The sequence below is a fragment of the Calypte anna genome, chromosome 22, assembly GCF_003957555.1.
Source record: "Calypte anna isolate BGI_N300 chromosome 22, bCalAnn1_v1.p, whole genome shotgun sequence".
NCBI lineage: Eukaryota > Metazoa > Chordata > Aves > Apodiformes > Trochilidae > Calypte > Calypte anna.
Window position 1 is genome coordinate 2,254,795 of NC_044267.1, and position 13,788 is coordinate 2,268,582.

Genomic DNA, 13,788 nt, shown 5'->3' on the forward strand with positions numbered 1-13,788 from the left:
CTCCCAAAAGGGTCCTAGGGGTGCCCTCTGCTCCCAAGGGGAGTTTGAGGGGTCCTTTGTGCTGCCAAAGGGGGTCCTAGGGGTGTCCTGTGCTCCTAAATGGGGGTTGAGGGGTCTCTTGTGTTCCCAAGGGGAGTTTGAGGGGTGCCCTGTGCTCCCAAAAGGGGTCTTAAGGGTGTCCTGTGCTCCCATGACATTCCTGGGGGGGTCCTAGGGGTGTCCTGTGCCACCCCGACCTTTTTGGGAGGGGTCCTAGGGGTGTCCTGTGTCACAGTGAATGTCCTGGGGGAGGTCCAAGGGGTGCTCCCAAGAGGGATCTGAGGGGGTCCCAGGGGTGCTGCCAAGGGGTGCTGGGCTGGGGGTCACTGCAGTGCCCCAAGGGATGGGCAAGGGGGGCCCATGGGTGCCCTGTGCCCTCCAGGAGGGGTCTGAGGAGTCTCCCCTACACCCAAAAGGTCCTTGGGGAGGGGAAGGGGGGGTCTGTAGTGCCACATACCCCCAAGAGGTGACCAAGGGGGGGTTCAGGGAGAGGGACCTGTGGATGAGGGGGTCCTGGGATGTGACGGGCTCTGGGTGCCCCCCACTCTGCAGCTGCCTGTGGAGGTTTCCTCACCAAGCTGAATGGCTCCATCACCAGCCCGGGGTGGCCCAAGGAGTACCCCCCCAACAAGAACTGCATCTGGCAACTGGTGGCCCCCACCCAGTACAGGATCTCCCTCCAGTTTGACTTCTTTGAGACCGAGGGCAATGACGTGAGTTGGGTGACAGGGAAGGGACAGCAAGGCCACCAACAGTGGCCTAATGGCCACCACCCTCTGACCAGCAGGAGCAGAGCAGGGATTGTCTGTGTCTGACCCCCACCCCCAACAAATCCTGGGGTCAGTTTGGGGTTAGAAAAGTGACATTGAGGGGATAGAGCTGGGGAAGGGGGTGGAGAACAAGGAGAAGGAGCTGGAGAAGTTGGGGAGGAGCTGGGGGGGCTGATCCTGGAGGAGAAGAGGTTGAGGGGAGACCTGAGAGGAGGTTGGAGCCAGGGGGGGTCGGGCTCTGCTCCCAAGGAACAAGGGATGGGACAAGAGGAACTTTTGGCTTCAAGTTGTTCCAGGAGAGGTTTAGGTTGGAGCTGGGGAACAATTTCTCCCTGGAAAGGGTTGGAGTCCCCATCCTTGGAGGGGTTTCAAACCCTGGAGATGTGGGTCTGGGGAATGTGGGGTGGTGGTCTTGGTAGAGTTGGGTTCATGGGATTTGATGAAGATTTTTCCCAATTAGAATGATTCTGGTGGAGTCCCCATCCCTGGAAGGGCTTCAAAGCCCTGGAGATGTGGGTCTGAGGGACATGGGGTGGTGGTCTTGGTAGAGTTGGGTTGGTGGTTGGATTGGATGAAGATTTTTCCCAACCAGAATGATTCTGGTGGAGTCCCCATCCTTGGAAGGATTTCCAAACCTGGAGATGTGGTTCTGGGGGACATGGGGTGGTGGTGGTCTTGGCAGAGTTGGGTTGATGGTTGGATTGAAGGGTTTTCCAAACCCAAATGATCTCGTGGTGGAGTCCCCAACCCTGGGGGAATTTCCAAGCCCTGGAGATGTGGTTCTGAGGGATGTGAGGTGGTGGTGGCTTTGGCAGAGTTGGGTTGATGGTTGGATTGGATGATCTTGAAGGTTTTTCCCAGCCAGAATGATTCCATGGTGGAATCCCCATCTCTGGAGGGATTTCCAAACCTGGAGATGTGGTGCTGGGGGACATGGGGTGGTGGTGGTCTTGGCAGAGTTGGGTTGGTGGTTGGATTGAAGGTTTTTCCCAACCCAAATGATCCCGTGGTGGAGTCCCCAACTCTGGAGGGATTTCCAAGCCCTGGAGATGTGAGTCTGAGGGATGTGGGGTGGTGGTGGCTTTGGCAGAGTTGGGTTGATGGTTGGATTGGATGATCTTGAAGGTTTTTCCCAACCAGAATGATTCCGTGGTGGAGTCCCCATCCCTGGAGAGGTTTCAAAGCCCTGGAGATGTCTGGGGCACATGGGGTGGTGGTGGCTTTGGGTTCATGGTTACACTGGATGGTTTTTCCCAACCAGAATGATTCCATGGTGGAATCCCCATCCTTGGAGGGATTTCCAAACCTGGAGATGTGGGTCTGAGGGACATGGGGTGGTGGTCTTGGTAGAGTTGGGTTGATGGTTGGATTGGATGAAGATTTTTCCCAACCAGAATGATTCTGGTGGAGTCCCCATCCCTGGAGGGATTTCAGACCCTGGAGATGTGGGTCTGGGGGCCACGGGGTTGTGACCCTACAATCCTTAAGCCCTTTCCCACCCCCCTTTCCGTGGTTCTGCGTCCCGGTACCAGCAGGGGGTTCTCTCTCGCCGCCCTTTGCAGGGTGAATGGGCGGTACCAAGAGCCAGGTCCTTGTCCCCACCTCCTCTTTTCCATCCCTCCAGGTTTGTAAATACGATTTCGTGGAGGTGAGGAGCGGGCTGACAGCCGACTCCAAACTCCACGGGAAATTCTGCGGCGCCGAGAAACCGGAGGTCATCACCTCCCAGTACAACAACATGAGGATCGAGTTCAAATCCGACAACACCGTCTCCAAAAAAGGCTTTAAAGCCCATTTTTTCTCAGGTAGAACTCCCCGGCCCCAGCACGGGCATCTCCTGCCCTCCCTCACCCTCCCTGCTCCCCCAAACCCGTCCTAACATCCAAAAAAACACCAGGGGTGCAGCCCCCTCCCCCCAGAAAAAAAATCCCAGCCTGGAGTTAGGATGATCCAAGGGATTCTGTCCCCAGGGTCTCAACCCACTCCTCCCAGCCCCCAGCAGCACGTTTTGCTGCTTCTCCAGGTTTTTCCCCTCTTCTTTTTTGGGGGGTGCTCCCGGGAAGTGATGCTGCAAGGAACCAGGCTGGGAACTGGGATGTGCCCAGTCCTCGGGTGGGAGGCATGGGGAGGTTCCCCAACCTCCCTCAGCCTCGCTGCTGGGGGGGATCTGCACCCCTGGGGGAGGGTGGCAATGTCCCCTTTGTCCCCTTGCTCTGCTGCCTGCTGTCCCCTTGCTATGCTGCACGGCCACCAGCTTCCCCCCACCTCCCGGGATGGATGCTCCACAATCCCAGGACAGGGACATTGGGCACCCTGGGACAGGGATGGTGGCACCTTGGGGGACATTGGGCACCCTGGGGGACATTGGGCACCCTGGGGGACATTGGCACCTGGGGGACATTGGCATCCAGCCACCAGCACATCTCCGGAGTGGTCCCTCCTCCCTCCCCCCCCAAAAACAAACAACCCCAAACAAACCATTACCTGCTTATCCCCCTCTTTTCTCTGGTTCTTTCTCCTCTCCTGGGCCACCCCCACCCCCCACCCCCCCCCGGGATTTGGTGTCACCTGTACCGGGGGGGAGGGGGGAGGGGATGTCAGGATGGGGACACAGAGCACAAAGGCACCACCGGCTGCAGCCAAGCATCATCCAGGGGCTGTCCCTGGGGGGGCTGCAAAACAAGAGGGTGTCCGCCCCCTTCCTCCCCCTCCCCGGGCACAACCATCCGAAGGCACCTCCAGGACAGGCTGGGCTGGATCTCTCTTACACCTCCTGCTGCTTTTTGGCCCCGGCGAGGCCGTTTTTTGGTTGTTTTTTGGGTTTTTTTTGGTTTTTTTTTCACCGTGGCCATTGGGCTGTCCCAGCCCCTGGGGCTGCGGATGGGTTGGGGGAGGGGTCGGGAGGGGGGAGGGTGGGGGGGGGGGGGGTAGAGTATCTTTGCTTTATTTTTTTAATTAAAACCAAGGCAAGTAAGGTGGCCCAGAGGCCCTCGGGACCCTCCAGCAATTCCAGACCTCGGGAAAGCCCCGTGGCAACCGGGTGAGTCTCCCCCCCCCCCCCCTCTCTCTTTGGTGGTCCCATGGGTGCTGCCCCCACCCCCCTGGGACCACCCCCCCTCTTCCCTTCGCTTCTCCCCACCCCACGCAGGTCTCGGGCTTTCCCGGCTTCAGGACCACGCTGGAGGACTCGGCCACATCAGGGTTCCCCCCCCTCCGGTGTGTGTCCCCCACCCACCCACCTCGGGGACAGCCCTGGGCAAAACCCCTCCCGTGCGGAGCATTTTTAACCGGGATTTTTGGGGCGGGGGGGGGGGGGTGGAAATCTTGACGCCCCATCCCCGGAGAAGCCACCAAACCAACCGTGTCCCTCGGGGCCACCAGCACCGATTTTTTTCTCCCCCGATGAGGATCTGGCTCCTTCCTCCTCCTCTTCTTCCTCCTCCTCCTCCTCTCCAGCCGCTGGGGGGGGGGGGGCTCCCTTCGGGTCACCCCAAAGGCTTCGTGTCCCCTCCCCCGGGGATTCGCCACCCTGGCGCCACCCAGGTACGTGTGTCCCCTCGCCCTCCCTCTCTCCTCATGGGGAGGGGGTGATAGATGGGATGGGGGGGTGGGTTTGGGTTTGGGGGAGGGGGGGGTTGAGCAGCCCCCGGAGCTGTTGGGATCCCACTTAGAATAAAGAATTGCTAAAGACGCCGGACCCGGTGGGCTTTTATTTTTTAATTTATATTTTTTTTTGCCTCTGCCAACTCTCTCCGCTTTTGTCTCTCCCCCCCCCCTTCACTCCCCCCCCCAGGCTTTTTACCCCACCCCCCACCCCGTGCCGCAGCCGCACCCGGCCCATCCGAAGCCCCCTCCCAGCCAGCCCCAAACCGAGCCCACCCCCAGACCTAGGAGCCAGCAGGTTGAGAGGCGGCCGCGGGGTTTGGGGGCTGCCCCCCCCCAAAAAAAAAAAAAGAAAGTGCAGGGGGTGCTGGGGCAGGACCCCTGCTCACTGCTCTTTGGGACTCCAGGAGGGGTTTCCCCCCCACACCCCCCCTCGGCATCACCCCTTCCCCAAGGATGCTCAGGGAGGGGGGGGATGAAGGGGGGGGTCTGGTGCCCGCTTGCTGCTGCCCCCCGTGGTGGGGAGGGGGGGGGCAAAGAGGGGTGCTGGGCCATGGAGCACCCCACAACGGGGGCTCTGGAGGGGGGGGGGTTGGGGAGATGCTGGGAGGGGGACGCCTCGCTTTGGGTGAGCCCCAACCCCTCAGCTGCTGCTCCCTATTACCATCTCCCCCCTTTCCCCCCCCCCCCCCCCGAGGAACCCCCCCCCAAAACCCATCCTCATCCTCCAGCCCCAACCACTCCTCCTCCTCCTCCTCTTCCTCCCCGCAGAGCCCCAGCTGCTGGCAGAGGGGGGGAGGGGGGGTTCCCCTTGCTACCTGCGCTCTGCATGGCCCCCCCGGCCCCCCCGACACATCCTCTACTCCCCCCCCATCATTCCCCCCCCTTTTTTTTTTTTTTTTGTTTTTTTGTGTGTGTGTTTTGTTTTTTGTCTCCCTCTCTCTCTTTGCAGAGAAGAAGCAGCAGCTCCAGCCCCCGAAATCCCGCCCCCCCGCCTTGAAGTTTCGCCTCCAGAAGCGCTTGCGGGGCCCTTCCTGAGCCGGGTTGTTCCTCTCCAGCTTTCTCAGGAACGTCGTGGGCCCCGGGACCCACGGGACCCCCGGGATCCCCCCCCACCCGAGGCCGAGCTGAGCCGTTTCCCCGGCCCTGCCAGCCCCCCTTTGCTTGACAGAACTGGTTCTTGGCCTTATTTTGACTATTTTTTTTTTTTAATATATTTTTTTTTTAGTTGGTTTTGTCGTGGACCAGCCGACCTTGTTTTGGGGTTTTTTTTTTTAACGTTTTGGGGGTTTTTTTCTTTTTTTTTAAGCCGTGTCTGTGACATTTCCCTATCGATGAGTAAAGAGGGACAGCAGCGTCCTGGTCTTTCTTGTGCATCTTTGGTTGTCACTGTGTCTTTTTCTACCTTTCCTTCCCCCTCCCTCAACCCTCCCCAGCCCCATAAGCAGGTAATGGTTGATGGCTCAGGGGCAGAGGAGGAGGAAAACCCCCCCCAAAAAAAAAACCACACCTTGTGGGGAGGGGGCTGTGGGGGTCAGGGCTGCTGGAGCTGCTTTGCTGGTGATGCTTCAAGGCTGGGCTGTTGTCCTGGTGGTGGCCAAGTTGTCCCAACCAGCTCAGCAATGTTTTGTTTTTTTTTTCTCTGTCCCCCCCACCCCCCCACCCCTTCCCCTTCCCAACTTTTGGCAGACAAGGATGAGTGCTCCAAAAACAACGGGGGCTGCCAGCACGAGTGCCTCAACTCCTTGGGCAGCTACGAGTGCCAGTGCCGCAGCGGCTTCGTCCTGCACGACAACAAACACGACTGCAAGGAAGGTGTGTATGTGTCTCCCCCCCCCCCCAAAACCCACCCCCCCAGAGAATCCCAGACTGGTTCAGGTGTCAAGGGACCTCCAGATCATCCAAGGATCCCTCCCAGCTGGGCAGGGATAACCCCCCCACCGGGTTACTCCTTGTTCAAGCTTGGTTTTGATGCTTCATCTCCAGCAGGAGATTTTCCCCCCTCTTCACCCATCCACCCACCCCCCTTTGGTTGTCCCCACAGCTGGCTGTGACCACAAGGTGACCTCCACCTCGGGGACCATCACCAGCCCCAACTGGCCTGATAAATACCCCAGCAAGAAGGAGTGCACCTGGGCCATCACCACCACGCCGGGGCATCGCATCAAACTGGTAGGGGCTGGGGAGGACCAAGGGAAGGGTGAGCAGCACCCTGGAGTGGGTAGGTGGGTGGGTGGGGGTCTCCCATTGAGTTTTGGGGGGTCCATCACCTCCTCAGACCTTCTCGGAGCTGGATGTGGAAGCACAGCAGGAATGTGCCTACGACCACCTGGAGATCTACGACGGGAAAGACGCCAAAGCCCCAACGCTGGGAAGGTTCTGTGGGGCCAAAGAGCCCGAGCCCCTCCTCTCCTCCAGCAACAAGATGTTCCTCAAGTTTGTCTCAGATAACTCCGTCCAGAAGAAAGGCTTTGAGGCCACCCACTCCACAGGTACCCCCGTGGGGCTGGGGGAATCTGCTTTGGGCAATCGTAGAATTGTTATGGTTGGGAAAGGCTTCAAAGATCAGATCCAACCAACAACAACCCAAAAGCACCACCAACCCAACAACACCAGCAACAACTCAACAACAACCCAACAACACCACCAATCCAATACCACCAACCCAACAACACCAACAACCCAATACCACCAACCCAACACCACCACCAACCCAACACCACCAACCCAACACCAACAGCCCAACAGCACCACCAACCCAACACCACCAACCCAACACTACCAACAACTCAACACCCAACACCACCAACAACCCAACACCAACAGCCCAACAACACCCACCCAACACCAACAACCCAACACCAACCCAACACTATCACCAACCCAACACCACCAACCCAACACCACCACCAACCCAACACCAACAACCCCAAAACACCCACCCAATACCATCAACCCAAAAACACCCACCCAACACCACCCACCCAACACCACCAACCCAACACCACCCCATATGTTATGGGGTGGGAGCTACCTGCTTATAGGTGGGGGAGACCTTTTGTGGGGTAAGGAAGAACTTGGATGGGGCGGATGGGGCTGGGGGGGGGGGGAACAAAAGGAACCTTCCTAACCCCCTGCTCTGGGCTTCCCCTCCTTCCAGTGTGTGGGGGCCAGGTCCGTGCTGAGGTGAAGACCAAGGACTTGTATTCCCACGCCCAATTTGGGGACAACAATTACCCGGGGGGGTCGGACTGCGAGTGGGTGATCATGGCCGAGGAGGGCTACGGCGTGGAGCTCATCTTCCAAACCTTTGAGATCGAGGAGGAAGCTGACTGTGGCTATGACTACATGGAGCTTTTTGATGGCTACGATGGCTCTGCCCCACGGCTCGGTCGCTTCTGTGGGTCTGGGGTGAGCTGGGGATGATGGAGGAGGGGAATTGGGGGAGAAAGTCAGGATTTTGGGGGTGGGGGGGCTGTAGAGGTGAAACTCAGAAGAAAAAATACCCCAAGGAGGGTCGGAGATGGGGGTGTGATGCTTTCTGGACCACTCCCCTCCCAAATTTCACCCACCCCTTCCTTGGGAGGTGCTGGGAGGGGGGGGTTGGTCCTGAGCACACCCCCCATCCCTCATCCTGGCAGCCCCCCGAGGAGGTTTACTCGGCTGGGGGAGAAAGTCGGGTTTTTGGGGTGGGGGGGCTGTAGAGGTGAAACTCAGAAGAAAAAATACCCCAAGGAGGGTCGGAGATGGGGGTGTGATGCTTTCTGGACCACTCCCCTCCCAAATCCCACCCAGTCTTTCCTTGGGAGGTGCTGGGAGGGGGGGTTTGGTCCTGAGCACCCCCTCCCCTCCCTCGTCCTGGCAGCCCCCCGAGGAGGTTTACTCGGCCGGGGATTCGGTGATGATCCGGTTCCACTCCGACGACACCATCAACAAGAAGGGTTTCCACCTTCGCTACACCAGCACCAAGTTCCAGGACACGCTGCACACGAGGAAATAAGAGGCGGGGGGAGTGCCGAGTCCCCTCCCCCACGACCCCCCTCCCCCCTAAATCCCTCCCAGGGGCAGGGCAGAAGGAGGAGGAGGAGGAGGGAGGAAGGCAGGCACAGACTGCAGGGAGGAGCACACAGCCAACCTCAGCACTCAGACACGCTCGAACGGGGCCCTGGGGCTCGGGCACCCACGGGGACAAGGGCGGGGGGGTCCCCTCCAACCCCCCCCCAGCTCTCTGAATGTACAAACCAGTAACCGGGATGAGCCCCCCACACACAGAAGGTGCTGTCTCTCTTGTACCTATGAAATAAATAAAATACCCTTATACTTGGAGGGGGGCAGCCCCTGCCTCTTTCCTTCCCCCTCCACCTCCATCCCCACACAAAACTTGAGGGGTGGGGGAAGGCCACCTCAACCCCCCTCCTCGGGGCAATTAGCTAATTGCAATCTGCTGCTAATGAGGCTGGAGTGGCTCCCATGAAGTGGGGGGGCACAGCTCAGGGGGTGGTGTCCCCAATTCCCGGGGTGCTCTGTCACCCTGCACCCCCCCCACCCTGGACTCAGCGCTGCAGGTAAGGTGCTGACCCCCCCTCCCCTCCTCACTCATCGATCTGCACCCCCTTCCTTTCCTCCCCACCCCAAGGAGTTGTCCCCCGTGGGTGCAGGCGGGTGCCACGTGCCACAGCCCCCACGTGTGTCACAGCCCCCACGTGTGTCACAGCCACCCTGTCCCCATGCCGCTGGCAGATGGGTGGTGGGCTGCAGCACCGGCCCCCCCCCACACCTCCTGCTTCCTCGTGCTCAGTGGCACCACAGCACGGGGCTGGGGGGGTTGGGGTGGGGGGGGCTCCTGCAGCCCTGTGAGGTGGTGAGAGGTGGGGGGTGATGGGGGTGGTGAGGATGAGGAGGGGGTGAGGGTGATCAGGGTGATGAAGGTGGTAAGGGGATGATGATGAGGATGGTAAGGGGATGAGGAGGATGATGAGGGGATGAGGAGGGCGTGAGGGTTAGCAGGATGATGAAGGTGGTAAGGGGATGATGAGGATGAGGAGAGGCTGAAGATGATGATGCTAAGGGGATGAGGAGGAGGATGAGGGGCTGAGGGTTATCAGGGTGATGAAGGTGGTAAGGGGATGATGAAGATGAGGGGCTGAAGATGATGATGCTAAGGGGATGAGGAGGAGGATGGTAAGGTGATGAGGAGGATGAAGAGGGGATGAGGGTGATCAGGGTAATGATGGTGGCAAGGGGATAATGAGGAACCGAGGATGGAGGTGAGGGGCTGAGGAGGAGGATGAGGATGGTAAGGGGCTAACGAGGGGCTGAAGATGATCAGGGTGATGAAGGTGGTAAGGGGATGATGAGGATGGCAGGGGGCTGAGGATGATTGGATGATGAGGATGGTGAGGAGCTGATGAGAGGATGATGAGGGTGTTATGGGCCTGATAAGGACGGTGAGGATGATAATGATGGTGAGAGGATGAGGATGATGAAGGCATTGAGGGCCTGATAAGGACGGTGAGGGGCACCAGGACTTTGCAGCCCCGGTGCTGGGCCAGGAGGTGGTGTCCCCGCCACACTGTCACCTCCCCCCGCCCCCCAACAGACGGGGGTCCCGATGTGTGCGTGAGGGGGGGGGGTGACACAGAGGCACGGGACACGGGTGGCCACCGCACAGTTTATTGTCACACTGCCAGCACAGCAGAGGGGAGGGGGGGTGGGAGGTCGGGGGTGGGGGGGTTCTCGTCTACTGTTACAGCGTGCATGGGGGTACACAGAGACGGGAAAGAGGGGGGGCGGGCAGCCCGGGGGGGCCCGCACGCAAGCGCCATGCTGCTGACGGCTCATGCGGGGGGGCGGCGGGGTTGGGAGGGTGAAGGGGGGGTCGTGTGTGTATGTGGGGAGGGGAGGGGGTGTTCAGCTCCGTTTCCCCGCCCCTACCCCGCCTCCTCTGGCTGCCTCCTAGGCGGTGGGGCCGGGGGGGGGGTCCGGGCAGTAGAGCGATGGCTTAGAGCAGAGAGCAAACACTGCACGACACAGGGGGGGACACTTGGGGTGTCCCCCCACACCACTGCGGACACTGCAGCCCCGGAGCAGCGCCGGCGGAGGGAGGTTGGGGGGTGGGTGGGTGGGGGGGATGCTTCCTGCCCCAGTGTCCCTGGGAGCAGTTCCAAACCGGGGGGGTAGTGGGGGATGCTTCCAAACCTCTCCCCTAAGCCCCCCCCTGGGGTGGCCGAAGACCCCCATCCCCAGTCAGGTGCTGGGGAGAGGGGGGGCAATCCCTGGAGGAGGAAATGGGGGAGATGCTGGAAACACAGGGGGCCTCGTGGGGTCCCCATTGGTGAGGATGATGCTGGTCAGGCAGTCCGGGAGATGAAGGCTCCCACTCAGGGAAGGATGGGGAGGAGGTGGGGGGGGGGGGCTGCCTCCGTGCTGGGCGAGCCCCCCGTGGTGGGCAGGGGGCACGGGCAACGCCGCTATTTACACCAACCCCCCCTCCCCCATCCCTGGTGTCTTTAGTGTGTTTGCCCCCCCCTGTCCGTGCCCTCTCCCCCTCCCCATTTTAACGCCCCACACTGATGTTGCACGTCTTGCAGCTGGGGTCCTTTTTGGCGTTGGCAGTGGAGAGGCTCATCAGCTGGTGGCCGCTGATTTCCCCCAGCACTCCGAGGCTGAGGTCCACCGGCTCGGTGTAAATAACCTCCAGGATGCTGTCCTGGGCATGGCGATAAACCAGCTCCCCTTCCTCCACGCAGCACGTCAGGAATTTGTTGGAGGAAATGTCCAGTTGGGGTAAACGCTCCCGGCAGAAAAGATCCCCCGAGGAACCTTTGGGTGCCAGCACCAGGACCACGTAGTGGTAAGCGGTGTACATGCAGTAAAAGTCCGCGAAGTAAAGGTTGGTGTTGGGGTTAAAGAGGCGTTGAGCCGGGATCTGGAACCGGTACCGGCCGTAAGGAGAGTCCTGGGGGGGCTGCCCGGTGTTGAATTCCGTGTTGCAGCTGAAGAAGATGCCGTGGAGCATCCCGCTGGTGGGAGAACCGTGGCTCCCGCTGTTGTCCTTCAGGGAAGGCTTCATCACGTTCCCGCAGTGCATCCTGAGGAGGAGGAGGAGGAAGGGGAGGAGGAGGAAGGGGAGACACAAACTCAGGTAGGGGCCAGGGGACATCTTCGGGAGGGGTTTTGAAAAAGGGAGGAGCTGGGAGGGGGTACCTGACGTGCTGGAAGTATTCCTTGTGCTGGTTGCGATAAAAGACGGAGAAGCGGAGCATGCGGCCGGCGATCAGCTCCGCTTTCTCCTGCAGCTGGGCCAGGTGCTCCTTGGCGTAGTCTGGGGACAAAGATTGGGGTGGTTGAACCTTGCCCCGCAGCTCCCGCTTCCCCGCAACCTCCCGCCCGCCTCCTCCTCCTCCCCACTCATCCAACCGGCCCCGGGTTGTGCAACCGCGACGCCCCCGGCGACAACGACGACGATGACGAGGAGGAGGAGGAGAAAAGAGGAGGAGGCTGCTCACCCCCGGTGCAGAACTCCACCGTCTCACTCCAGCCGGACACCAGGTACTCCCCGTCGCTTTGTTTGACGGCGGTCTGCACGGCCACGCTGTACTCCGTGCGTGGGCTGAGGAACCAGTGGCCCCGCACCGTCATGGGCAGCGGTACCGCCTTGGCCACCAGCTTGGTGGGGACGTCCTGTGCCAAAGGGAAGGGGGTCAGGCAGGGTGGCAGCCCCCCCACAAGTGTATCCCTGCCACCAATCCATCCCATCCCTTGCATCCCCCCCCAGACGCATCCCCCGACTCCTTTTCATCCCCCTCTGCATTCCCCCCTCCTCTCTCCACCCCCTGCATCCCCTCTCCTCTATCCCCCCTCTCGTTGTCCCCATGTCCCTCCAGCATCCCCCCTTTCCATCCCCTCACGTATCCCCCCCCATCTCCCACATATTCCCCCTTGCACCCCCTCTCTTGCATCCCACCTACCCCAAATCCCCCCCCCCACCCCGTACACCCGCCCCCCCCCCCCTTCAAATCCCTGCCCATCCGGATGCTTCCAGGCACCACACGATGCAAAACATCCCCACTGGTGCCTCTCCAGGGGTTTAAACCCCCCCTCCCCCCAAAAAAATAATCCCCCGTTGCCCCCCTTCCTCTCCACCTTCCTCTCTCCAGCTCTCTCCTTCCCAGCTCCCTGCACAAACACATCCCAGTAAAAAAACGCTGCTGGGACGGGGTCGCAGGGTCGTCCCCGCACTGAGGAGGGGGGGGGGGAGTGGTGAGAAGGGGGTGTTGGGGACCCTTTGCTCCTGGTGGCACCAGGCAGTGTCACCGGGCCACCCAGCAGCACCGCAGTGCAGAGCCGTTTCTGTGGCAACGGTGGATGCTGAAGCCGGGAGACACGGGGAGGGGGGAAAATATATCCCACCCCCCCACCTCCTTTCTCCCCCACCCCCCTTATTATTGGGGAGGAGGGGAAAAAAAAAAATAAAAAAACCCAACAACTAATGTTAAGCATGAGATAGCGTCACCCTGGCAACGGGGCTGCTAAAACCGTCCTGAATTAGTGATCACAGCCAGGGGGAGGGGGAGTGCCAGGTTTGTGGCTCTGTTCCCCCCCCCCCCGGGTGCTCGGGAGGGGCAGGGGGGGTGTCCCACCTCGGTCCCCATCCCAGCTGCATCCCTCAGGGGGATTTGTCTGCAAATTCGGATGGGAGCCTGGAAAAAAAAAACCCTATTTCCCCCGCAAAAATCCCTTTATATCTCCCCGGATCAGGGGGGTCCCGCATCCCCCCCCCTCAGCTCACCCGATGTTTGAACTTGTTGGAGTTTTTGTTTTCCTTCTTGTTGAGGTCGATGAAGTAGTGGGTGACCCTCTCCAGGTCCCCTTTTTCCATGGCCCAGGAGATGCGGAAGGAATCGCAGGTGATGTTGTTGATCTCGATGTTTTTCGGGGTAGAAAGCAGCTCCATGGCCGGAGCTCCTGGGGGAAGGGGGGATGAGGACCAGGGGGATAGGGTGGGTGATAAGCAGCAATGTGGGGGTGCTGAACTTGGTTGAGGGGTGTGTGGGGGGGGGCTGCTCACATCCCAGCAGCTGCCAGGAGGGCGGGAGCAGCAGATGGCACCGGGGTGGAAAAAAAAAATAAATTAAAAAAAAAAAACCGGCCGGTAGCCAGGAATAGGGAAAGCGCAGGCAGGAGCAGGCAGCAGGGAGTCGGGAACAAGCCCGTACGGTTGCAGGGGGCCCCGGCCTCTTCCCCCACCCCTCACCCCCCCATTTCCCCCCCGAGATGCCGCGGGGCCCCGTCCCGTCGCCAACGGGTGTTTCGGGGTTTGCTCAATACCGGGTGGGGAAAGAAAAACAAGGGGAGCAGAGGGAGTGCTGGGAGA

The 13,788-nt window shown here is 60.3% G+C and overlaps 2 protein-coding genes across 4 annotated transcripts in view; one reads left to right on the forward strand and one right to left on the reverse strand.

The window, feature by feature from the left end:
* Positions 1-8,708, forward strand: part of BMP1 (bone morphogenetic protein 1) — a 28,780-nt gene extending 20,072 nt beyond the window's left edge. The window contains exons 14-20 of one of the 3 annotated variants that reach the window (XM_030463962.1): positions 592-752; positions 2,434-2,614; positions 6,102-6,227; positions 6,457-6,584; positions 6,691-6,904; positions 7,573-7,823; positions 8,278-8,708. In XM_030463962.1, coding sequence (XP_030319822.1) covers positions 592-752; positions 2,434-2,614; positions 6,102-6,227; positions 6,457-6,584; positions 6,691-6,904; positions 7,573-7,823; positions 8,278-8,412 — 1,196 coding nt within the window. In that variant the 3' untranslated portion in view covers positions 8,413-8,708. Of the gene's footprint in view, positions 1-591; positions 753-2,433; positions 2,615-5,364; positions 5,789-6,101; positions 6,228-6,456; positions 6,585-6,690; positions 6,905-7,572; positions 7,824-8,053; positions 8,132-8,277 lie in introns of those variants that run through there. The other 2 variants (XM_030463963.1, XM_030463965.1) reach the window with 2 other exon arrangements.
* Positions 8,709-10,071: 1,363 nt separating this feature from the next.
* On the reverse strand, positions 10,072-13,601 carry PHYHIP (phytanoyl-CoA 2-hydroxylase interacting protein). The gene is made up of 4 exons (XM_030464092.1): positions 13,204-13,601; positions 11,921-12,095; positions 11,619-11,736; positions 10,072-11,503 (listed from the first exon to the last, which is right to left on the reverse strand). Exons 1-4 carry the CDS (start codon positions 13,366-13,368, stop codon positions 10,969-10,971), a joined length of 993 nt encoding a protein of 330 aa, XP_030319952.1. The 5' UTR covers positions 13,369-13,601; the 3' UTR covers positions 10,072-10,968.
* Between the last annotated feature and the right edge of the window lie 187 nt (positions 13,602-13,788).